Source organism: Mustela nivalis (genome assembly GCF_964662115.1).
Source record: "Mustela nivalis genome assembly, chromosome: 1".
NCBI lineage: Eukaryota > Metazoa > Chordata > Mammalia > Carnivora > Mustelidae > Mustela > Mustela nivalis.
The window spans coordinates 58,221,810-58,249,211 of NC_139020.1; the positions used below are offsets into that span (position 1 = coordinate 58,221,810).

Here is a 27,402-nt window from a genome sequence, read left to right on the forward strand (position 1 = left end):
GTTCTTTTTAAAATTTTAATACATAAATAGTATTTAATTTGAAAGCAATACAGAAAACTTACATTTTTAATTTTCTATTTCAGTTTGATGTGATGATCATGGGGATTTAGATGCCAAAAGGAGTGATTTTTAGAAACACAGCATACCTCTGGGGAGAGCAGTCTTTTCACTTGATCTCACTCATTGTGTATAAACTAGTTTGCATGTTATTATGTACATACTTAACAGGGCATGAAAGACTGGGCAGAGTTAATAACACTGTCAAAAGAAGAGCTAATTAAATTTTCTTGCAAGTTGGCAGTAAGTTTTCAGAACCTGTGTATGAATCTGCTACAGCTACAGAGCAACAAGCACATAATGTTGAAGAAAATCGCATGTATAGACTTGAGATTGCAGCAAATTGGAGGCTAAGCAGACAAGGAAGTCCACAAATGCTGCAAGATCAGAGAGCTTTTCAGTTTTTGTGTTTCCCTCAAAGGTTAATTAGTAACAAGAGCTCAGGGAAAAATTGAAGAGAACTGCCATTTCAGAGCTAAAGTCCAGCTAGAGAATAAAGTACTGCACGTGTTACTGAAGATTTTATAAATTTCATGGGCTTTCCACTCCATTTCATCCTCCATCTCCTCATGCTTCCCATCTGGGTACAAGGATCAGGTAACTCTTCACTTTATCTTGCAAATGCATTGTGGCCAGAAATCAATGGCAAATAAATACCAGGGTAATCTTTCCACTTTTGTAAAGTTACAGGAGCAGAGCATTATGTTTGAGTCTGCATGTTAATCATGCAGTTATTCAGGTTGTTGGTAACTAGCAAACACTATAAATTGAGCATATTTGACACAGTGACTTGGTGAACAGAGAATGAAAGAAAGGTAATAAGCATTGTTTCTGCAGTGAGCCCAAGTAGCTCATATTAGAACGGCCACAAACCTGCTGGAAGGATGAGTCCTTTTGCAAGTCAGTTAGCTAGTTAACTGGCTAGGTACCTAATTAGTGAGTTCATTAATTTTGCAGTATTTCTTGTAGCCCATTTGTGTTAAGTTTGAATTTGACTTGTTTTGGTCCCCAAGAGGTTTTTCAATTTTATGTTGTTAAATCTGGTCATTGTTTCCTTTGTGAGTTTGCTTATCATTACAAACTAAGGTACTCCTGCAACATTACAGATGTAATAAATATTCAAGTCCTGATATTTTCTAGCCATTTAAAATTATTTGAATAAAGATATGTAATTCAATTCCATCTAAAACCTGTCGGGTTCATGGTAAGGGCAGTCACTAATGTTTTGCAGGAATTTAGTTGAGAAAATAAATCATGATTGCTTCTAGTGAAGGAGTTTTTCCTGGGAGAAGTAGCATTGAATTCAATTAGATAATTTAATCAAAAGTTGAATGGGAGTGACACATGCTGAGGACAAAAGAAGCATGACAGGAAGAGGAAGTGAGTATGCCTGAGTTTTACTTCTTAACTTCCTTGAGCATTTAAAATACAAAATGGAGAAGGGTGGTTCTGACATCAGGTAACTCGGAATCTAGTGGGGGAGATGAGCATGTGGACAAATAATGGTAAAGAGATGTGGCAAGCCCAATTTTAGAAATTGGTACAGAAATAGTGATAGCTTATTTGTTACCATTTAGACTTTCATTAGGTATTACAGGTATACCCCACTTTCTGAAGATTCATATTACATCATTTTGCTTTTATTAATGACCTACATTACTACCTGTTGTTGCTAACCAAAAAAAAAAAAAAAAAAAATTTGAGGAGGACTTTCACTTTTACAAAAAGGCCCTCCTGTACTAATGTAGGTCCTTTGTAAAAGCAAAATGATGTAACTGCAACTTTCAGAAAGCAGGGAATATTCTACACTTGAAACATTTTGGGTTTATGAAAGGTTTCATAGGAACACACTATTTTCAGATAGCAAGGGAAACCTGTAATGGGTCTTTCCTTGGGTACAGGGTCTACACACCCATGATCACTGAAATGTTTTGGTGATTTACAACTGTCATTATATCTACACATTCTTTTCAATGCTCACAATACCCTGTAAGTCAGGTATCACTAATGCCATTTTGCAGATGAAAAACCTGAGGCTTAGAAAAGTAAATGATTGCTTTAAAACCATACTTCTTGAAATTAGCAGAGGTTAAGACATGATCATAGGTCTTTTGTTCGCTAATGAAATACTATTTGTACAACAAGCATGCTCTATGTATTTAAATATTCTCCAATGCTGTGTACATAATGAATTTTTCAAAAATATTTGAAAAAAATTTTTGTTTATAATTTGAATGTAATAGGGAAGTGGATGCAAAACAGAACACAAGATGAGGTAAGTGTTCACAATATGAAGCAGATGAGATATATGCTTTTTTTTTTTCACCTTTGCATTTACGTAAGATAGGCATATAGGAAAGTGTACAAACATAAGTATGCAGTCTGATTAATTTTCATGATTATACCAACATATCTATTATAGATCAGGAACGAAATGTTAATAGCATCCTAAACTCTTATTGGTGCCCCGTTTCTTTAATTTCCTAAGAATGCTACTTTTCAAATTTCTTACCCCATAGATTCATTTTTTTTTCTGTTGTAAATGTAATCATTAAGCGTTTATTCACTTGTATTTAGTCTCTTTGGCTCAACAACATATTGGCGAGTTTTATCCATATTGTTGAAAGTAGATGTAAAAGTAGAAAATAGATGAAAGTACTTTATTAAATTTCATTATTGTATTATATTCCATTATATAAATACCATAATTTATTTATCAATTCTGTTATGTGCATTTGGATAATTTTTTGTTTTGACTATTACAAATAGTATTTCTATGAACATTTTGTACATATGTTTTGAAGAACATATATATACATTTCTATTAGAGATAAATCTAGGAATAGATTTTTTTGATCATAGGATATGTCTATGTTCAGCTTTTTTTTTTAATTGAAGTATAGTTGATACACAATCCTACCTTAGTTTCATGTGTAGAACATGGTGATTCAGTCATTCTGTGTGTTATATGATGTTCATCACAAGTGTAGCTACTGTCTGTCACCAGTACCAGTACAAGTAACAATGCTGTTACAGTACCATCCATTATCAGGCCAAAGGGTTTTTCAGTTTACACTCCCATCAAAGTGTGTATGAATTGTGTTTTCTCTATATCTTCACCAAATTTGGTATTGTTTGTCTTTGATGTTAGTCATTCTGGTGCATGTGTAGTCTGGATTTTAATTTGTATATGTTTGATGACTAAAGAAGTTGAGCACCTTAAATATGTTTATTGGTTACTTAGGCATTCTCTTTTATGATGTGCAATTCATAAATCTTGCTCAACTTTCTATTGAGTTGTCTGTCCACATCTTATTGATTTGTAGAACCCAAGTCCTTAGTCATATATATGCATCACAAACATCTTCTCTTACTCTATGTGTTCTCTTTTTACTTATGAAAATTTATCATTTTTATCATTATTATCATTTGATAGACTGCAATTATTAAATATTAAAGTAGACCAATCTTCCACTTCTGATTTTTTTATCATGTCATATTCCTAAAAAAGGAATAAAATATCAAATAACTGTTGATGTGTGCCCTTCTTAAGGAATCGTTGGCTACTCTAGCCAAGCAGATGTTCTATACTTTATTTTTGAGGTGGTATTCTATTTGAAGCATTTGAAATGGAATTTTTTCTCTAGTCTTAGATGGGAGTCAATATATAATTTTTTCCACATTGATATCTAATTTACATCATTTATTAGAAAGATAATCTTTTTCCCCACACCTATGCACTCTCTGTTCCATTTGTCATATATATCGGATAGCCATGTATTTGTGGGACCATTTCTGACTCTATTTAATTGTATTTCATCTGTTTCCTTATCCTTGAATAATTATGACATTGTATCACTTTAGCTTTATACCTGGATAGTAAGTCTCCAGTTTATTGCCTTGGCTTTTTTAGAATCTGCTTGTCAGATCCAGAATTAAAAAAAAAACAAAAAACAGAAAACAAAAAACAAAACAAAAAAAAAACCTGCTTGAAATTTTATTAGATTTGCATGGAATCTAAAAATCAGCTTGAAAAGAATTGACATCTTTATTTTTTTTCTTAACTATGATATGATATATATTTCCACTTATGTAAGTCTACTTCATTTTTTTTCCCCAGACTTATTTTTTAGATTTCAGTAAAAAGGTCTTATATATCATTCAGTGGATTTTTCCCTATGTATTTCTTTCTTTTTACCTAGATAGGGAGGCTATTGTAAATGGCATTTTTAATTTTTTCCCATTTGCTTATTGAAGATATATAGAAATAGAATTGATTTCTTTAAAATATTTTATTTATTTATTTATTTATTTATTTATTTATTTATTTTTTTTACTTTTGATATAATTTTTTATTTTTTATAAACATATATTTTTATCCCCAGGGGTACAGGTCTGTGAATCACCAGGTTTACACACTTCACAGCACTCACCAAAACACATACCCTCCCCAATGTCCATAATACCACCCCCTTCTCCCAAACCCCCTCCCCCCAGCAACCCTCAGTTTGTTTTGTGAGATTAAGAGTCACTTATGGTTTGTCTCCCTCCCAATTATTTTTTAAAACTGTTTTAGGCTTACAGAAAAACTGAGAAAATAGTACAGTGTTTCCATATATCTTTTACCCAGTTTTCCCTATTATTAATGTTTTACATTAGTATAGTATGTTTGTTATAATTAATAAATTAAATTTGATATATTTTTCATAACTAAAGTCCACAGTTTATTTGTATTCCTTGACTTTTAACTTTTGTTTAAGGAGCCCACCTGACACCACATTACATTTATTCATCACGACTCCTTAGGGTCCTCTTAACTATGACAATTACCTCAAAATTTCCTTGTTTTTGATGACCTTGCCTGTTTTCGGAGGCCTGGTGAAGTATTTTGTAGAATTACCCTCTATCAGAATGTGTCTGATCTTTTTCTCTTGACTAGACTTCCGGTTATAGATTTGGGGGAGGAAGAACACAGAGGTAAAATGCCATTTTAATTACATTGTATCAAGTGTACATATTATTTTTTTTTCAAGTGTACATATTATTAACTCATATCCATATAAGATACATTTATAATACAGTTAGATTTTCATGTTTCAGTCTGCACTCCTTGGCATCCCCAGTCTCCTAAATAATTTTTAAATTGAATACATTGAAGTTCAATTTATGTGCTATAAGTCTCTATATCTTTTGACAAGTACATAACATAATATATCAACCATTATAGTATCATACAGAATAGTTTCATTGTCCTAAAAAATACCCTGTGTCTCACTTACTCAACTCTTCTCCCTACTCCAAACCCCTGGTCACCACTGATCGTTTCACTGTCTCTATAGTTTTATCTTTTCCAAGATGACATGCTCTTGGAATCACACAGTGTGTAGGCTTCTTAGTTTATTTTCATTCACGTAGCAATATGCATTTAAGGTTCATCCATGGTGTGCGTGTATGTGTGTGTGTGTGTGTGTGTGTGTGGTTTGTCATCTCATTTCTTTTCGTGGCTGAATAATATTCTATTGTATAGATGAACCATAGTTTACTCATTCACCTATTGAAGTCATCTTGTTGCTTTATATTTTTGGTGATTATGAATAGGAGGCTATAAACATGTTCAAGTAGGTTCTTATGTGAATATCAGTTTTCAAATCATTTGGGTAAATACCTAAGAGTACACTTGCTGGATCTCATGGTAAAAGTATGTTTAGTTTTGTAAGAAACTGCCCAACTGTCTTGCCACTCTAGCTCTACCACTTTGCGTTAGAATTGGAAATGAACAAGAGTTCTTGCCACTTCACATCCTCACCAATATTTAGTATTGTTTTTTTTTTCCCCTTCCCAGTCTAAGACACATATAGTGGAATCTCATTATTGTTTGAATTTGCAATTTTCTAACAACAAGAGATTTCATGTGTCTTTTCATGTGCTTATTTGCCATTTATATATCTTCTTTGGTGAGGTGTTCATTTAGATTTTTTCCTATTTTTTTAATTAGGTTGCTTGATTTCTTTCTTCTTTCTTTTTTTTAATGTATATTTTGTATGCAAGTCTGCTATGGCCTGAATGTATATGTCCCCTCAAAATTCATATGCTGAAATTTTTACCCAAAGTGGAGCCTTTGGGAAGTGAGCAAGTCAGGAGGGCAGAACCTTCATGACTGCGATTAGATTATTAAAAAAAAAAAAAAAATCCACAGAATTTCCTAGTTCCTTAATACCATATGATGACACAATAAGAGTTCTATGATGGCACCCTGATCTTGGATGGCCAGCCTCCAGAACTGTGAGAAAAAATTTCTGTTGTTTATAAACTACCCAGGCAACGTTATAGTAGCCTGAATGGTCTATGACAAAGTCCTTTATCAGATATGTGTTTTACAAACACTTTCTTGCAGTCTGAGGCTTGTCTTTATATTCTCCTTATGTTGTCTTTCACAAAGCAAAAGTCTTTAATTATAATAAAGTCCAACTTAGCAATTTTTTTTCATTCATGGATCATACTTCTGGTATTGTATCTAATAACACATTACCAAACCCAACATCACTTAAATTTTGTCTTACATTTTCTTCTAAGTTTTGAGCTTTTACATTTTTAATTTAGGTCTATAATCCATGTTCAATTAACTTTTGTTAGTTAGGGGTCTGTTTAATTTTTTTTAACATATGGATATTGTAGTAGATTGAATAGTGTGCCTTCCTGCCTCCCCCCTCCACTTATCTATCTGAAATCTCAGAATGTGATCTCATTTAGAAATTCAGTCTTTCCACATAAAATTAAGGTAAGGATCTCAGGAGGAAATCACCCTGGGTTGGGTTAAAGAGTCCAAAGCACCTTGACTTAGGACTTCTGACCTCTAGATCTGTGAGAAAATAAATTGTTTAAGCCATGAAGTTTGTGGTAATTTATTATGGCAACCCCAGGTAAATAATCAGAATCTCAGTTGTTCCAGCATCATCCTTTGTTAAAAAGACTATCCTTTCTCCATTGAATTTCTTTGCACTGTTGTCAAAGATCAGTTAACATTGTGTATGTGCATCCATATCTGGAATCTATTCTGTTCCATTGATCTCTTTATCCGCTCTTTTGCCAATTCTGCGCTGTATCGATTACTGTAGTTTTAGAATAAATTTTGAAGTTAAGTAGTATCAGTTCTTCAACTCTGTTCTTCTCCTTTCATGTTATGTTAATTATTCTGGGTCTTACTTCTCTATACGAACTTTAACATTGGGTCTTCCTATCCATGAAGATGGAATGTTCCTCATTTAGTTAATTTTTCCTTGATTTGTTCATTACAGTTTTATAATTTCCCTTATATAGACCTTGTATGCATTGTTAGATTTATACCTAAGTAATTCATTTGGGTTGCTTATCATGTAAATGGTATTGTGTTTTTAATTTTAAATTCCACTTGTTCATTGTTAATATACAGGAAAGTGACTGACTTTTGTAAAATCACTGTGTAATATTACATCTTTGCTAAAATTGCTTTTTTTAAAAAAGATTTTATTTATTTATTTGACAGGCAGAGATCACAGATAGGCAGAGAGGCAGGCAGAGAGAGGAGGAAGCAGGCTCCCTGCTGGGCAGAGAGCCTGATGTGGGGTTCAATCCCAGGACCCTGAGATCATGACTTGAGCTGAAGGCAGAGGCTTTAACCCACTGAGCCACCCAGGTGCCCCCTATAATTGCTTATTAGTTCTAGGAGTTTCTTTTGTTGATTCTGTCTGATTTTCTACATAGATGATGATATCATCTGTGAACAAAGACAGTTTAATACCTTCCTTTTCAATTTGCATACATTTTATTTCCTTTTCTTGCCTTCTTGAATTAGGAAGAGGTTTTAAAGTATGATATTGGAAAGGAGTAGTAAGAAGGGACATCCTTGCCTTACTCCTATTCTTTAGTGGGGAAGTTTCAAGTTTTGCTAGGTGTAAGTTTGTGTAGATATTCTTTGTCAAGTAAAAGAAGTTCCCATCTTTTCCTAGTTTACTAAGTTTTATTATGCGTTGGTGATGGATTTTATCAAATGCTTTTTCTGAATCTATTGATATGATCATTAAATATGTTCTGTTTTAGTTTGTGGTTTAAATAAATTACATTACTTGATTTTCAAATGTTGAACTAGCCTTGCATACCTGGAATGAATCTCACTTGACCATGGAGCATATTTTTTTGATACTTTGTTGGATTCAATTTGCTTATATTTTGTTTAGGACTTTTGAATTTATGTTCATAAGAGATATTGGTCCATAGTTTTATTTTCTTGTAATATCTTTAGCATTTTCTTTTTAATTCTTTTTAAAGTGTCAATATTCATGTTTACATTATCCATGAATTCTTGCATGTGTCAACTTTTCCATGAGAGTCTATACTTGGCTGATTTTAATTCCATTTGATAATTTCAAAATCTGTAATATATTTGAATCTGGCTTGGACACTTGTTTTGTCTCTTCAATTTGTTTTTATTTATGGCTTTTAGCATGACTTACATACTTTTTTTGTTGAAATCCAGACATGATATATCAGATAATAAGATCCAAGGTAAGGGGATGCCTGGGTGGCTCAGTTGGTTAAGCCACTGCCTTTGGTTCAGGTCATGATCCCAAGATCCTGGAATCGAGTCCTACATCTGGCTCTTTGCTCAGCAGGGAGTCTGCTTCTCACTCTGCTTCTGCCTGCCACTCAGCCTGTTTGTGCGCTCTCTCTCTTTCTCTCTCTCTCTGACAAATAAATAAATAAAATCTAAAAAAAAAAGAAGAACCAAAGTAAGTAGAGCTTTAGCATGGCTTTTATGTTAATCTGGCAAGGAGTTGGGTTGTGTTTACTCTTTAAATAAGTCTATGCTTAAGGGTTTCAAATTCATGTACTTTGTTTGTTTGTTTGTTTGTTTCTGTCTCTTCTGCTGATTTTGAATTTTTCTAAGATCTCCTTGTTAATAAAAGTCCAAGACTTGCAACCATATCAGCTGTAATCCATTGTCACTATATTAGATCTCTGTTGATGTGATGATGAAGAGTTGGGGAGGGAAGCATTTTAAAATCTCATGTTCAAATTTTACTCTTTTGTTGGGCCTCTGATTCCTGGCTGTGGCCATCATAAGTTTTCTTACTTTTTTACTCCTCCTTCCCCACCTTCGGTAAGATAGGAAAGCTAAAGGGAACCAGAGTATGGTCCTTGTCCTTCTACCTGCGTAAGATAAGGATCCTGTAAAGTCTTTTCTCTGGAGAGTAGGGTTTTTTCCTTTAAATAGAAAATGGCCTGGGCTTATTTCAATGTGGTTACTTCCCCCTTCCTTTGCCAAAGATATGAGGTGATTTTTCTTGGCTCTTCACTGTAAGAATCTGGAGGAGTTCATGCTGGCGAAACTGATAGAATTTTAGGTCCTCTCTAAGATTGGAGTCCTGAGGAGTTTATTACTCTCAAGCTAATTCATAGTCAACCTCCAGAAATTCATCAAAATTACCATTACTTGTGTTGGTCAATTTATGTTTCAATTTTTGTACTCAATAAATATTTATTGATTAGGTGGTATATGCCAGAGACACTTTTAGAAACCACTTATCAGTGGTGAAGAAGATAAGAAAGTACATTTTCTAGTGGGAAAGAGACACATATAAAAAGATAATTATAAAACAGAGAGATAAGTGCTATGATAGGGGTAAGTCCAAGGTAGTATGAAAGAACATTTCTCCTAATTCATACTGAGTTTTATTTTCAGGTTCCCCACACAGAATAAAATACAAAAATAATGAAACAGCTGTATTTGGAGAAAATGTGACCATCTTCTGCAATTTAACAACTCCAGCAGATATTGTGCAAATTACCTGGCAGAAGATTCAAGGTTCTTTGCCACAAAATATTGGCACATATAGCAGTGTATATGGAGAAACGATTCTTCCACCATACAGAGATCGACTGCACTGTGAGGTCATCGAACCCAATTCCTCATTCATAACTATCCGTGAAGTGACATTTGAAGATGAAGCTTGCTACAAATGTCTATTTAATGTGTTCCCACACGGCAGCCATGGGGGACAAATCTGCCTTACCATTATAGGTATGTAAATGTTTTGTGTAGAGTCAAAATTTTGAGGATGTGGTCTTTCAAGGTTAAGGTCCAGAGAAAGAATGTCAGAGAAGGAAATATTATAATAGAAGCCACCCATGCTTTTGTTATACAGAAGAAAAAAAATGGAAACCAATGATAGTTATATGATTTTCCATTTTCACACAATACAGGACCAGGCATAACATTTAGGTCTTCTGACCTCGCATCTAACTTTTTACACTGCACTGATTTTAATCTGGTGGGTAAAGTTCATGGATGGCATCAGAATTTTCATGGGGGGGGGGTGCCTGGGTGGCTTCGTGGGTTAAGCCTCTACCTTCTACGCAGGTCATGATCTCAGGGTCCTGGGATCAAGCCCTGCATCGGGCTCTTTGCTCAGCAGGGAGCCTGCTTCTCTCTCTCTGCCTGACTCTCTGCCTACTTGTGATCTCTCTCTCTGTCTATATATAATAAATAAATAATCCTTAAGAAAAAGAATTTTCACTGGGAAGGAGAGGAAAAGAAAAAGAGTGGAGAAAATAAGAATTAACAAAATGTTGAAAGAATAGTGATAGTATCAGAGTGTCTCCTCATTATTTTGCTGTAAATTTAAAGTACTGGAGGTTTATATAAGGTAATTTAAAGGTTGAATGAAAGTGGAGATATGAAGCATTTCTCTTCAGTTGGAGGATGGAGGGTGCAAGAGATGGAATTGTGAGGTTTTGCAAAATGTGCCTGAAAGGGACATGTTTCAACATTTTGTCATCATATAAATATTTGGGGAAGTCTATCTTTAACATTTTTTTATATTTAATTTTTTGTCTCAGCTCTATCTGGATTAAAAACCGAACTCCAGTCCAATCTTGACTCTGAAGATTTTCTTAGATTTATTTACTCAGCTATGGGAAAACCTGTTCCTCAGATATCTCTTTTCCCATCAAAAGTCTTGATTAATCCACCTGAGGAATACCTTGCTCAGAATCCAAATGGCACAGTGACTATCACTAAAATGTGCAACATCTCCTTGGAGACTGTGAGGTCCCTAGGTCTCCAATATCTGACTGTGCGCATGGATCATCCTCTAAGGAATGAAGAGAAGATTGTTCCTTTATCAGTCAAACAGGAATGTAAGTAGAAATAATAATCAACAGGGGGAAATGTTTTAAAAATCCATATCAGAAGTGCATGTGTAGTTGTCTGCTTTTAGAAATGTTAAGTCATTGTGATACATGAGCATGCTTAAGTGACTGAAGTAATGAAAACTTTCTCTACCCCAGTTCTGCCTAATCTTTGTTCTTAAATGGCAAATTTTAAATTCGTCTACCTTAACTGCTTTCCATTGAATTTCTGCCACAGTCAGTGAAGACCAGGTTCACTTACACCGCCTTCAACTTTTCCTCTTCCCAATATAGTTCTTTTCTTCCCAATATAGTTCTTTTGGTGATTACCTCTACAACCTTCAACAGTGTGGTAAAATTTACTTTTGTGTCATCCACCATAGGAAGTCTCTTAGCTGCCAATTTTTCCTTGCCTATCTTCCAGCCAAGCTCTGTCAGTTGTACCCTTTGTTTCAAAGCCATAGTTAAACAAAGTATGGTTTTCCTTAAAAAATTTAAGTAATAATTTAAATAGATTTATGTTTCTGCATTTATATAATTTCCTATAGAATTTAAATAATTGTTTTTATATTTCACCTAATCTTTTGACACTAAAGCATTTTTTCTCTATATATTTAGTGTAAATACTGGTATATTGGAGTTTTCATATACCATCTTACTATTGTTTTCTATTATTTGACCTATTTCATGTCCCTTTCTCTCTCTTCCTGAATTTTTTTGGGTTATTTATTTTTGTTTCATTTACCTCCTTCATTAATTTGTTAACTATATGTTCTGTATAGTTTAAGTGGTTCACTTGGAGACTGCAACTTACATCTCTTGACTAATATAATTTATTATTTTTATTATTTTTCAGGTAATACAATAAGCTTATATGAATTTCCACTCCATGTTGTCATTTCATTTAACTTATTTATTTAAATTTTTGTTTGTTTGAATATAGTTGACACACAATGTTATATTAGTTTCAGGTGTATGTCTTATTCATTTTAATTCTTTATATATATTTAAATGCCAAAATATATTATTGTTTTTTCCTGTTATTCATAGTAGTATTCTTTTAGATTTATCCTTTCTGTTGTTTTTTATTTCTTTGTCTATGTCCAAAGTTTTGCTTATCTTCTGCCAAAAGAATTTTCTCTAGTTTTTTCCTTAGTGAAGATGTATAGATGGCCAATTCTTTTAATATTTTTGGTCATAAAATGTTTAACTTTTGAGGCACATTTTTATAGGATTTTTAAATTTCAGTTTTGATAGTTATTTTTTTCATCACTTTGACAATGGTATTTTACTAGCTTCTGACTTTCATTATTTCATTTGAAAAAGTATATATCAGTTTTATGGTTTGTCCTTAGAAAGGAATGTATCTCCTCTTCATCCTGGCTGCTTTTAAGACTTTTTCCTTGTATTTATTTTAGGTTAGTTTTATTGTTAGTGTTTTGGTGTCACATTCTTTGTATTTATCTTGCTTGTATTTTCTTAAGCTTCTTGAGTCTGTGGGTTAATGTTTTTAATCACTTTTGGAAAATGTGTCGACTCAGGAAAATGGTGAGGATTTCTCCATAATTCGTTAAAATCATCCAAGAACCAAAAAGCATCACTAGTCATCAATGAAACTGAATCATAAAGTTTGAATGAATGAAGGAGACATCATATCTTTTGGAAGTTTAACAGTTTTTCTGCATAACCAGCTATGGGAATATTGGAATAAGTTGCTTAGTACATAGTTCAGATGCGTTAACCATAACCTCATTTAAACCTAGGATATCTCATTAGTCTGTGAGTTAAACACACTGTGGACTAACCTAAATAAAGCACACACAAAAAAAATGACTACTGTTTCATGTGATTGATAGGCTGCTTCTTACATAAATTAATTTAACCATCTTTCTGTCCTCAGATCTTATAGAGTACTCCTCCATTATCTTTGATCACCCATTGTTACTGCTGAGAAGTCAAATGTCAATCAGATAATCATAATAGTAAATATTACTGTATCTTCTCTCTGATAATACAGTATCTTCTCTTTATCTAGAGTTCTGAAACGTCCTAGTGCTATTTTTAGGGTATTTTATCTTATTTTTAATACTTCAATGTTATTGGCATTTAATCACCTCACACAATTTGGAGACTCAAATCCTTCAACTCTGAATATTTTCTTATTTCTTTGAGAATTTTCCACCTATTCACTTAACTTACTCTCTTTTTATAAACCTCAATTAAGTAGACATTAAAACATTTCAATTGGACTTTATTTTCTTCTTTGAAAAAATATATCTCTTTTTCTTTTCTTCATAGTATCAGGGAGATTTAAAAAAATTATCTTTGAACACCTTAATTCAATTTTTCCTTCTTTTGACAATCAGGTTTATATTTTTGAATTGCTTTTACAACTTAAGATTAATTTTATACTTGACTTATTTTTTCATATACAATTTTTCCTGCTGTATGAAAATAATATCTTGTCAAATCTATCTGGGAATAATAATTTAGAGGTTTTATAATATCCTCTGTTTTTAAAATTATCTCTTCCACTCTCCCCCCGACCCACTACCATATGTATGTATTTACGTATGTATTTAAATTTGAAGTACGATCTATGCCTAATGTGGGACTTGAACTCACAATCCTGAGATTAAGTGTCTACATGCTCTGCTGAGTGAGCCAGTCAGGTGCTCCCCATCATTTTAATTTTACGTTTCTTTTACTGGTCTTTCTTACTTTGATTACAGGTTTTATTCAAAGTCTGGTGAGCCCTGACTGGAGGATTATAGAATCTTTATTTGGCTAATTGTATCTTGTAAAGAACGACTTTTGTTTGCAGAAAGCAGGCTGCTGCTTTTGACAGTTAACCAGGAGACTCTAGGTGTTTGCAATCTTTAGATAAGCTATCTAGCTGATCTCTTGCTAGCTGAAGTAGTCTCAGCCTGCTACTTCTCCGCCATCTTGACTCCTCCCAACCAGGAGACTCTAGAAGCCAGAATGTGGAGGGCTGTAGTCTGGGCCTCTGACTCTGTACTGTATTTATTTCCGGTATATTCATTAAATTACTTAACTGCCCCTTATTCTTCTCTCTCTCTTTCTTTTCTTTTTTTCTTTCCTTTTCTTTCTTTCTTTCTTTTTTTTTTTTTTTTTTCTTTTTTGGCTGCACATTAAGCACACCTGCCTCTCCAGAATTCTGTTTTCAGATATATAAATGGGTACTTTCGACTCTAAGTTTCATTCTGTGATCCGCTCCTCCTCCTTTTGCCATCTGAGTACAAATGCTCTTCAGGTTCTGCAGGGCTGTCTCTGCCAGATGTAAACTGCTTTTTGCATACACGAGCCTGCAGCTTCTATCATCCTGCACCTTCATAAGCCATTCCTCTATCCACTTTACACCTTTTGGAAATTTGTTGAAATCTCTTGCCAATGAAGATCACTCTTCTGTTTGTTGTTTTTCATTTAAACATTTTATTTTTGCTACTATAATTTTAAGGAAAACATAGGAAGGAGTAGAGGTAAATATTTTGTGATGTGTATTTCTTGAAGCTGAGTTTAATCAGCTCTTTTTTTCCTGAAAGTTTCCCCAAGTCATGAGATTGGAGTATGTCCATCGAATACCACAAGTACTTCCCATCAATCTATTAGCTGGATTATTATATTAATTTCACTTCTCGCTGAGCTTCAATGGTCTGTAAAGGAGTAACTTATCAATTTAGAAGAGAATTCCTCCTTGCTTAGCTTTGTAACAAATTTTAGGGATATAAACCCCTAATTCTATTGAGTTCTTCTATAGAGACTTTATTCCCATGGTTTATTATTGCTTACTTCAGGGTTCTGTTCATAATCTAGCCTCCTTCGCCCATTTCAAATGAGCTAAAGTATAAAAAAAAATAGTTAAAACTAAAAACCGAAACAAAGTAATGTCTGAATAGTCAAAAATAAATCACACAAAATTTCTCACATGGATTTTTCTAATAGTATCAATGAAGAAGTAATTAGTAGCAAGAATTTCTCTTCAATGGTAATGAAAAATTGAAAGCAGCAAATTAAATAGAAATAAGAGGTAACAATGAACAGAAAAATGATCTCAATCAGAAAAAGGACCCTGAAATATACCAGAAGCAGACCTACGAATACAAAATGTACAATAATTCATGCCATTTAATGTAAGTACAAATTTTCTTGAGGTCCATCACATAGTGTATAGGTTCATTTTTATCTCTAAGAATTAGCTAAGAATTCTTAGATATTCTTATAATTTAAGCTTCATGATAATCATGATGACCTTTGGTTAAACTTAATTAAAATAGAAAATATAAATTATATTCAAAAGGCTACATAGAAAAGTGGCTTGGAATACAATTTAGTAACACCATGGTCAAAATAGCTATCATGAAGTGTTGGTATTTAAAATTTCATAATTTCTTTTCATAAGACTGCAGGCTCTAAAATCAGACAGAACAGAATTGCTTCCCAATTTTGCCACTTAATCACTATCTATCTTTGGACAGTTTTCTTAACGTCTCAGAGCCTTTGCTTCCCCATCTATATCTAATAACCATACTCAGTTGATGTAAATCACCCTTATAAGATGCTTATCACATCACTTAACACATTAATCTTAAATACTAATTATTATTATTAAAAAATTTATTTTCTGAGGCTTTTGCAGATTCTTTGAAAGTTCCATTTTAGTAACTGAATAGTATTTCAATGTGACTACATTATATTTTTCTTAAACATTTTCTTTTGTTGAGTATTTGGGTGGTTTTGTCTTTTTTGCTTTTTCTTGAGTGTCATCAAATGGTATTAAATATTGTCTATTTTCAATTTGAATACACATTAGCATATTCTTTTATAAAATTGAATATGGCCAATAATCTCATAGTATCAATTTGAATGTCAACAAAACAATGGCAAATCAAAATATCATTGGCAGATTTAAAGTGTCAAAATGGCAGTATAATGTATGGAAAGTATAGTCCCAAAGAGCATGTTTCTGGTTTGTGTCTTTCAGGTGCTTCTCATTCTCCTTATACTTGGTTGCGTATCGTTGGTCTACCCATACCTCTGCTATGTTTTTTGTCAATTGCTATTTATCTTGTTTGGAGAAAGAAAAAGTAAGTTGCATTCTACCTGTCTATGTCAGGGAAGATAGGTCAAATAGGGGCTAGTTTTAAATATGAAGAAAGGACATTTCAAGGGCTTTGGCAAAAGTTATCATGGAAAGAATGATGATGCAAAACTCTCTTCTATTTACTTAGTAATTCCGGCAGTCAAGAGTTTATTCTTATTCAAATGATACCGTACTTGGGATTGTTATAAAAGTAGGCTGTTAGTCATTTCTGGTGACTTGAGCCTAAGACTCTTCCTTTAGAACAGATTTTGAAGGAGAGAGCACATGAACTTCAGACCGCTGGTGGGAGGGATCCACTGAGTGGTGAAGAAGGCTGAGATTGGAAGCAAGAGATAATCTACCTCACAAAGCCACAGTAAGATGAAAGTGGTCTCACTTTATAGGACTAACGTAATAAAGTATATATTTATTTATTCAACAGATACCTCTTGAGTGTCTGAACTACTATGCATTATTCTCTGTGAGGGCAATAGAGACACAAACAAAAAGTTTTAGAAGCCTATGTCTCAATAGGGAGAGGTAGTCAATGAAAAATTAAAAGGAAGCAAGAGAACACTGGCTGGTGATATACACTATTTAGAAAATAAGGCAGAATGATGTAATTGAAAGAGACTATGGGACTAGTTTATACTGAGTGGTTGCTCTGAGGAGTTGACGTTAAAATTGGGACCTGGATAAGAAAAGAGTTGTGAGTGACATTCTCATAGAAGAGTATTCCAGACAAAAAAGGAGGAGTTATTGTAGGTACCAAGGTGGGAATGAGCTTGGTGTGTCCCAGGACAAAATGAGGTAAGTGTGCATAGAACAATGATTTAGAAATAGAGATGGGCTTTAGAACAGCTAAGGCCCTTGGGCCTTGAAAGGCATTTGGGATTTTTGCTACTTACAATACCAAACTATTGAAGTATTTAAAACAAGGGGGTAGAAGGATCTGATTGACACTATCTTTTTATAGTGTCACCTCTGTCACTGGAATGTGGACAAAGTCTCTTAGAGCTCCAGAATGAATGAAAGAAGGTTTTTAAAGAGGTGATTGCCATAGTCAAGTTGGCAATCAACAGTGGTCTGGACTAGGGTGGTAGCCCTTAGAATTGAGGAATTAGGGAGAGGTTTAGGATGACAAGATTTGCACCTGGATAGATGTGGGCAGAGGGGAAAAGGGAGAAATTATCTTGATGATTCTGAACATTTTGACAAAGATTGAAGAAATCTTTTATAAATGGGGAAAAATTAGAGGAAGAACAAATTTTTAGGGAGGATCAAGAGTTCTATTTTGAACATGTTAATTTTTAAATGCTTATTTGACATCCAAGAGAATATGTCAATTATATATGAACCTGGAATTTACAGAGCAGATGAGAGGTAGACATTTGAGAGTGTAGTGGGTATTGGGTATATTTTTCAACAGGATAAATCGTAAGTTATGACTCTTACTATTATAGGGTAGAAATAAACTTCAAATTCTGTTAATGGAGTATTTTTATGCTGAATTAAACACTGAAAACATTTTGATCAATCTCTAAAGATATCTCAATCTCCCAACTTTTATTCATAGAATACTCTTGCAATCTATTGCCATTAGAGGGAGTGTTTGGGCTGTCTTCGTCTTACCCATTTATCAATGTCATCCTAACTATAGGTCAGAGAATGCTCTTGAAACTACACCCCAGCTGAGCCAGCCTGATGTGGAATCTTTAATCAACCAAGATTTTCCTGTATACAGGTAATTGGTAGGTGTGTGACTTTTGCTGTCATTGTGCATAATTCAAATTTAAGACTTAACTTATTAAATTATCATATTAAATCAACATATTAAATAATCCATTTGGTAGAACTAATTATCATTTGAAAAATAAATGGAAACAGATTTGTTTATATAATCCTGTTTCGTGAACTAGTGGGTTCGTGTGAAATTGTATTAATATTAAAGACAATATTTCCTTTCTTTTTTTTTTCTTTTTAAAAAAATTAACATATAATGTATTATTAGCCCCAGGGGTACAAGTCTGTGAATTGTCAGGCTTACACACTTCCCAGCACTCACCATGGCACATACCCTCCCCAATGTCCATAACCCAACCACCTTCTCCCTACTTCTCCAACCCCCCGCAGCCCTCAGTTTGTTTTGTGAAATTAAGAGTCTCTTATAGTTTGTCTCCCTCCCGATCCCATCTTGTTTCATTTTTTCCATTCCTTACCCCCCAAACCCACCACTTTGCCTCTCAAATTCCTCATATCAGGGAGAGCATATGATGATTGAAGAACAGTATTTCTATTTGTCCCCTAATTCAGGACCCTTCCAACCAACACCACCAGTTGAATGACTGCTTTGGTTTTGTTTTTGGGTTTTTTTTTTTTTCCTGAGTGTTATTAAATATGAGCATGTCTTTGTGTACTTCTTTCCCATTCAGGTTTCCCTTTCTGTGAGGTTTTTATCTATATCTTCATGTAGTTTCTGGTTGGTTGTCTGTATTTGCAGAATATTCTAGATTTTTTTATGTACTAGGCAATGATTACTTCTCCTTATTTGGTACCACTCTACTAAATTTCTAGTTATATCATTGAAAGAACAGAAATCTTTAAGCTTTGATGTTGTTAAATCCATCGATTTTTCACCTAACAGTTTGCATTTAGGGACCTATTTAAGAAGTCATCATTTGTGCAAGTTCACAGAAATATAATTGCATTTATTAGCTTCGTATTTTTCTATTTCATATTTAAGTATTTTAACCTTTGCACATAACGTAGGAATGGCATATATTGTTAATTTTCCTCATATAATGAGCCAGGTTTCCCAACATCAGTTATATACAATCTGTCCTTTTCCTTATTGATGAGCTCTGTTTTTAGCTCTCTCAAGTAGAGAGCTTTGTTGCATGGTTTAATTTTTTTGTTTCTTCATGACTGCATATAATTTTTTATTATGGTCTTATGTTATGTTAAAATGTGGTAGGGAGAGATCCCTTTTTGTGTTTTTTAAAGACACATCCCATTCAGGGATACATACACACACATGCACATCATGAAATAAGTTTATTTCATTTAAAATATATAGCTGGAATTTTGGTTAGTCTTATATTGAATTGACAGATTAATGTAATTTAGAGAGCATTGTTATCTGTACAATATAATTTAGTTCACCCATAAATATGCTATCTATTTATTCAAGTCTTTCTGAATGCCTTTTAGGAAAGTTTTAAAATTTTGTCTCTGTAGGTTTTGTGTTCGCTAAATTAATTCCTTGGTATTTTTTTTTTGTTGTTGTTCACTATGATGAATGATATTTTAATTTTTTAGCGAAATTTCCTAGCTGGTTATTAGTGATTTAGGAACAGCTCTGGATTTTTTAGGTTAACTTGTTAGGATTTTTTAGGTTAATTTTTTAGGTTAATTTGGGAACTTTGGTAAACTCTTCATTACTTAATAGTTTTTTTGTTTATCTAAAAGTTTTCCATTTAGATAATCATCTCTTATGCATTCAATGACATTTTGCTTCTTTCTTTCTAATCTTTATACCTTTTTTAATGTTAAATAACACCAGTTACCTTTGTCTTGCTTTTCTGCAATTAAAGACTGTTTTAAATTTCACTAAATGTAATACTTGCTGCAGTGTTTGGCTATTAAGCATATTATTGAGTTTAGAAAGTGTTTAAATATTTCTATTTTCTGTCATTTTATCATATATAGATTGTTGAACTTAGTAATTTTGTATCTGTTAACAGTCATATGAATTTTTCATAGTAGTCCATTAATATGATAAACAACATTGAGAGATATCTAGTGTTAAACCATTCTGGGAATATTTTTTTGCTTATATTTATAAATAAAACAGGACAAATTATATATATATGTATATATACATATATGGGAGACATATATATATGGGAGATATGTATATATATGGGATATATATATATGGATAAAGAAGATAGGACAGGACAAATACACACACACACACACGGGAGATATATATATATATATATATATATGGATATGGATATATATGGAAAAAGAAGATGTGATATCTATCTATCTATCTATCTATCTATACGAATATATATCAATTAACAATAGTAATTCACAGACATGCTAAAATTAGTCCATGAATCTCCTTCGTAGATAACCCAGGTGCTTTTCAAATTGCTGCTCCTGTGCTGGGTCTCGGAGTGACATGGTGTGCCGCCCCCTTAAGAGTCTCCATTTTTATATCCTGTATCCTGTATCTTATATTCTGGCTCTCCCCAAATTAAGCCCCACCAATTTTCAAAGCTCCTGGAGTTAAGTCCTGCTGATTTTCAAAGCCAGATATTAGTGTTGCAGGGTTACAGGGCTCCTGTCTCACAGAGTGGAAGAAAATCTCTTGGACACAAAAGGGTAAAGTGAAGTGAAAGTTAACTAAGTGAAGGTGAGAGCAGAAAGGAAAGAAAAAGCTCTCTAGAGTGAGAGGGGTCCCGAATGGGTTGCCAAATGAGGGCTGTTAGTGGCGGTCTTTTATTAAGGACTGACCGGGAAGCTTGTGGCCTTGAGATTCTCGGGCTGTCTTGGCATGCTCCCTTATCTCTTGTTCTGCTCTGTCTCAGCATCTCCACTTGCCAGCAATAGATGTGAAGCCTAGTCAGGAAGGTCATTTGCTCAGCCTACACCTTCATCCCTTCCCTATTCGCGGACAGGACCTGTGGACAGAAAGAACTAAACGGGGATCGTGAGCAGTGACTGATTGCATACTTCGTAATTCATGGGAGTTAGGGATAGCACAAGTCTCCAAGGAATCTGGAAGCAAGGCTTTCGGGACCTTGAAGGGTCTGTTGCTGCCAAGATATGGTTACATTTTTTTTTTTAAGATTTTATTTATTTATTTGACAGAGAGAGATCACAAGTAGGCAGAGAAGCAGGCAGAGAGAGAGAGGAAGGGAAACAGGCTCCCTGCTGAGCAGAGATCCCAATGCGGGACTCGATCCCAGGACCCTGAGATCATGACCTGAGCGGAAGGCGGCTTAACCCACTGAGCCACCCAGGCACCCAAGATATGGTTACTTTTAAACATAGTCTCACTGATACGCAGAATTTAAGAAACAAGGTAGAGGACCATAGGGGAAGAGAGGAAAAAAATGAAAGAAGACTAAACCAGAGAGGGAGACAAACCATGAGACTCTTAATCTTAGAAAACAAAACCTGAGGGCTGCTGGAGGGGAGAGGGGTGGTGAGAAGGGGTGGCTGGGGAGTGGACATTGGGGAAGGTATGTGTTACGGTGGGTCTTGTGTAAGACTGATGATATCACAGACCTGTACCCCTGACACAAATAATATGATATGTTAATTATAAAATAAAATAAAATAAATAAAATAAAATAAAATAAACATTGTCTCTAAGGCAGCCAGGATCTCCTTGAGGAAGGTCATGTTTTGCACATTTCAGATATCTATCAGTGAGCTGCAAGCTGTAAGAAAATTTTAATTTAAGCTGCATTTCTTTTGCCTTTGTTTCCCACATCATTATGAGGTTTCATCCTCCCTTCCCTGTATAAGAGCCCGGGGTGCCTGATATGGGCCTTGATCCCCTTGGTCCTCAAGGACTCTGCACCTGTGAGATCCCTACTGCTTATAGGTCACCCTGCTGGAAGTTTGATTCATGGCTGCATCTCTCCCCTTCCCACCATTTTCAATGGGACTTCCGTTTCTGTCCTATCTGTGAAAAGTTTATTCTACCAGTCTCGAGTTGTTTTCAGAGTGAGCTGCTTCACATGTAGCTGTTGCCTGGGTGTGTCAGAGGGAGGATGTGAACTCAGAATCCTCCTATTCTGAAATCTTCCCCCACTTCCCTGTCCTGTTTTCTTAATAACAGCCACCCTGGCATGTGTCAGGTAATATCTCATTGTGGTATTGATTTGCATTTCCTTGATGATTAATGACACTGAGTACTTCTTCACATGCCTGTTAGCCATTTATATCTTCTTTGGAGAAGTATCTGTTCAAATATTTAGCCTATTTTTTAGTTTGTTATTAGTTTTCTTGCTGTTGAATTTCAGGAGTTCTTTATATGCTTTAGAGATTAATCTTTCTTCCCCCCAACCCACTCAATGGAGTCTTAATTCTGCCACTAACTTGCCTTTAAAAAAAAAATTTAGATTCAATTAATTAACATTTAATGTATTATTTGTTTCAGGGGTACAGGTCTGTGATTCATCAGTCTTATATAATACCCAGTGCTCATTACAACGCATGCCCTTCCCAATGTCCGTCACCCAGTTACCCCATCCCTCCACCCGTCTCCCCTCCAGCAACCCTCAGTTTGTTTCCTGAGATAGAGTCTCTTATGGTTTTTCTCTCTCTCTCTGGTTTCTTCTTGTTTCATTTTTATTCCGCTTTCATCCCCTATGATCCTGTCTTGTTTCTTAAGCTCCATATATCAGAGAGATCATATGATAATTGTCCTTCTCTGGTTGACTTCTCTTAGCATAATACCCTCTAGTTCCATCCATGTTGTTGCAAATGGCGAGGTTTCTTTTTTGATGGCTGCATAGTATTCCATTGTAGATATACACCACATCTTCTTTATCCATTCATCTGTTGATGGACATCCAGGTTCTTTCCATAGTTTGGCTATTGTGGGCATTGCTGCTATAAACATTGGGGGTGCATGTGCCCCTTCAGATCACTACATTTGTATCTTTGGGGTAAATACCCAGTAGTGCGATTGCTGAGTCATGGGGTAGCTCTACTTTCAACTTTTTAATTTTTATTTATTTTTATTTTTTATAAACATATATTTTTATCCCCAGGGGTACAGGTCTGTGAATCGCCAGGTTTACACACTTCACAGCACTCACCAAAGCACATACCCTCCCCAATGTCCATAACCCCACCCCCCTTCTCCCAATACTTTCAACTTTTTGAGGAAACTCCATACTGTTTTCCAGAGTGGCTGCACCAGCAGTGTAGGAGGGTTCCCCTTGGAGATTAATCTCTTATCAGGTAGATGGTTTGGAAACTTTTTTCCAGAGGCCAAGTTATCTTTTATCACCCGCACTGATTAATTTAAAAACATAACTGGAAACATGCCCTAAATAAAATGAAAACTTGTTTTAGAAACTCATTAGGCCAAATGATATAACTCCAAGTTGAGAGAAGTTAAGATGCAGAGGCTCAGGGCAATAAACCGTCTGCAAGGGACTGGAGGACCACAAACATTTCGGGCTTGAGTCAAGACCTTTAAGATTCATGTGGAGAATGAACCCTGAAAGCCACCAAAAGCTGTTGCCTACCCTGGAACTACTTGCCGGTGTATCTGAGTAATCGTTTCCTGTTTCATGGATCAAGTATGTGCAAGTAGTTTACAGTCTTAGATGCATTAATAACAGTGAGAAACCAATATTTGCATTGGTGATGAGTTTTCTGTTTTCTAAGGACTCCTGAAAGAATTTCCGCCCATTCTATAGCTGCCCTTTCAGTCTGTTGTTCTTCGCCATGCAGTCGCTTTTTAGCTTCATATCGTCCCATTTGTCTATTTGCGTTTTTGTTGTCTGTACTTTTGTCATAGCCATGAAATCATTGCCAAAATCACCCTCATGAAACCTTTCTCCATGTTTTCTAGGAGTTTTATGGTTTCAGGTTTTACATTTAAGTCTTTAATCTATTTTGAGTTGATTTTTCTGACGTAAAGGAAGGGCCCACTTTTATGCTTTTGAAGGTGGATATTTAGTTTTCCCAATATCATTTATTCACGAGATGATCCTATCTCCATTGTGTGTTCTTGACTCCCTTGTAAAAAGTGGTTGACCACAAATGTGTGGATTTATTCCTGAATTCTCTAATCTATTCCCAAGGTCCATGTGTCTGTCATTATACCAATTCTGCACTGTTTTGATTACTATAGATTTGTACTATATTCTTTTTTTTTTAAGATTTAATTTATTTATTTGACAGAGATTACAAGTAGGTGGCGAGGCAGGCAGAGAGAAAGGAAGGGAAGTAGGCTCCCTGCTGAGCAGAGAGCCTGGGATCATGACCTGAGCTGAGGGCAGAGGCTTTAACCCACTGAACCACCCAGGTGCCCCTTTGTACTTCTGAAACCAGGAAGCGTGATGCCTCCAGCTTCATTCTTCTTTCTCAAGATTGATTTAACTATTCATGGTTTTTTGTGTCCCATGTGAATTATAGAATTGTGTGTCTTTTAAAATTTCTGTCAAAAAATGCTATGGGAATTTTGATAGGGATTGCATAAGAAACCCAACTCTATTCCTTAAGGAGCTAGAAAAAGAAGAAAAAACTGATCTCAAAGCAAAAGGAAGTAACAAAGATTTGAGCAGAAATGCATGAATTAGAAAAAAAGAAATAGAGTAGAAAAAAATGAACAAAACAGAAGGTTGGTTTTTTGAAAAGATAAAGTTGATAAACCATTAGCTAAACTAAGAAAACGAGTGAAGACTCAAAATCAGAAATGAAAGAAGACCAATGTCCTATAAATAAACAGGGTAAAAGATCCTATTATGAAAAATTACACACTAACAACCTGGGTAACCTAGAAGAAATGGATAAATTCCTAGAAACATCTAACCTCCCATGATTAAGTCATAAAGTAGAAAGTCTGAGTAGACCTCTAACTAGTATGGAGAGTAAATCAGAAACCAAAAAACTTTGAACAGAGGAAAGGCGAGGACTGTATAGCTTCACCACTGAATTCCACCAAACATTTAAACAAGAATTAATGCCAATGCTTCTCAAACTCCTTCAGAAAAATTGAAGCGGATGAATACTTCCAGATGAATTTTTTGAAGCCCTTCACTACCTTGACATCACAACCAAAGATGTCACAAGAAAAACAGTTTCCAGCCAATATTCTGAAAAATATAGATGTAAAAATCTTCCACAAAATACTGTCAGACTGAATCTAACAGCATATTAATAGGCTCATACAGGATGACCAAGTAGGATTTATCCCTGGGATGCAAGGATAATTCAGTATCTGAAAATTAATGAACATGCTACACTGTATTAACCACAATAAAGACTAAAAATCACATGATCATCTCATCACATGAAGAAAAAGGATTTGAAAAAATTCTACACACTTTCATGATCAAAACTTTGAAGAAACTAGGTATAGAAAGAAGGAAGGTATCTCATCATAATAAATGTCATGTATTAAAAACCCATAGCTAACAACCCACTCAATGGTAAAACACTGTAAGCTTGACCTCAATGATCAGGAAAAGAGCGTAAATGTTCACTCTTGTCACTTTTGTTTAACATAATATTGGAAGTCTTAGCCAGACTAAGTAATTAATGGAGGTAATTAATGGAGGGGGAAAAAAAGGCATAGAAATCAGTAACGAAGACCTAAACTGTTCCTGTTTGCTGATGCCGTGATCTTATATGTAGACAATCCCAAAGACTCCATAAAAAACTTTTAAAACAAATAAGCAATTTCAGTAAAGTTGCAGAGTATGAAATCAACCCCCAAAATCAGTTATGTTTCTATACACTAACAATGAACTGTCTGAAAAGGAATTTGGAAAAACAATTCCATTTACAATAATACCAAAAGGAGTAAAATGCTTAGGAACAAACCTAACAAAGGAGGTGAATGACTGCATACTGATGCGAAGCATTAATGAAGGGCACCTGGCTAGGTCAGCTGGGTTTGAGCTCAAGGTGGGTATAGAGGCTACTAAAAACAAATAACTTAAAAAAATTAATGAAGGAAATTAGAGAAGACACAGCAAATGGAACAATATCTCAGTAATATATTGAAGATGTAATATTGTTAAAATGTCAGTCTTTCAATTTTTATGACCAGCTTGTCATTTTCAAATTTGTGTTTTTGTGTTTTCAAATTTGATATGAATGTTCATAACATTGTCTTATTTTTTCTATTTGTTATGTCAGTTCTACTTCTCATATATCATTCTATATTGTTTCTTTTTTTTCTTATTTTTTAGTAGTTTTTTAGAGGTGGGGGAGGGTCAGAGGGAGAGGGAGAGAGAAAATCTTAAGCAGGCTCCACAACCAGTGCAGAGCCCAATGAAGACCTCAATTTCACGACCCTCAGATCATGATCAGAGCCAAAATCTAGTCTAGGAGGTTAAATGTAGGTTAGTGAGAGTGGGGGGGGGGTGGTAGTGACAAGTTCTGGAGAGCTGGGAATGTGCAGTTGTTGATGTGCTTCTGGCTTTGTGAGTAGGTTTACCCTATGACACTTGAAGTAGCGTGCTTGTGATATTTGTGTGCTCTTCTACAAATGATACCTTTGATCAAAAAAGTCTAAAAAAAAATAAATATACCTGTGAAGCAATGTTTATAAAAGATGAGGTGGAATTCAAAGTTATTTTTCTTCAATATGAAAATTAACTCCTTGTCTTCTTGCATCAGGCACAGCCTTATGACATTTAATGTTACTTTGATCCTCTGTCCTTTGTGTGTCTCTCTTCATTGTTGAAGTTTTTTAGACTTTGCTCCTTGATTTTCTTTTATATATATACATATATAACATATGATGTATTACTTATTTCAAGGGTACAGTTCTAGGAATCATCAGTCTTACACAATTCACAGCACTCACCATAGCACATACCCTCCCCAGTGTCCATCTCCTTGATTTTCTTAATTTGATCTTCTTAATGTCACTATACTATGCCTATAAGTTGATTTTCTTTTATGTATCCTGTGTGGCTGCCCACGAATCATTAATCCTTTGATTACGTTTGTCTAAAAAGCTCATAATTTACAGCCCTCGGATTTACAGGCCCATGGATCCTTAAATAAAAGCTCTTTCCTAGTACCTTGTTAGAGGGTGGTGGTAGGAAAACAGGAAGGTTTCAGAAAATAAATAATTCATAGATCTGTTTCCCTCTCTCTCCCTCTTTCTCTAAGAGCCAAGAACTCTGGGACTTGTTAAAATAAGAAAAGAATCCTTCTCATCAAAGCAAGTGGAAGGAAATCCCTCCCAGTAAGAAGACAACCAACCAACCAACCAGTCACTCTGAAAGAAGAGATCATTACCGTTTGAATACAGAATTTGATTCTGGATAAAAATAAATGTGCATTTTTTAATAAGGTGT

At 34.6% G+C, this 27,402-nt stretch overlaps 1 protein-coding gene across 3 annotated transcripts; it reads left to right on the top strand.

Moving 5' to 3' along the window:
• Positions 1-508: 508 nt before the first annotated feature.
• On the top strand, positions 509-27,397 carry LOC309866801 (OX-2 membrane glycoprotein-like). Of its 3 annotated transcripts, none has more exons than XM_082734749.1 (6): positions 509-654; positions 9,776-10,114; positions 10,933-11,232; positions 16,226-16,328; positions 17,985-18,079; positions 27,215-27,397. In XM_082734749.1, exons 1-5 carry the CDS (start codon positions 591-593, stop codon positions 18,070-18,072), a joined length of 894 nt encoding a protein of 297 aa, XP_082590875.1. In that variant the 5' UTR covers positions 509-590; the 3' UTR covers positions 18,073-18,079; positions 27,215-27,397. The 3 variants fall into 3 exon arrangements, with proteins under 3 accessions (XP_082590875.1, XP_082590874.1, XP_082590873.1); XM_082734748.1 differs by having other exon boundaries at positions 17,985-18,075; XM_082734747.1 differs by having other exon boundaries at positions 17,985-18,068.
• The last annotated feature ends 5 nt before the right edge of the window (positions 27,398-27,402 follow it).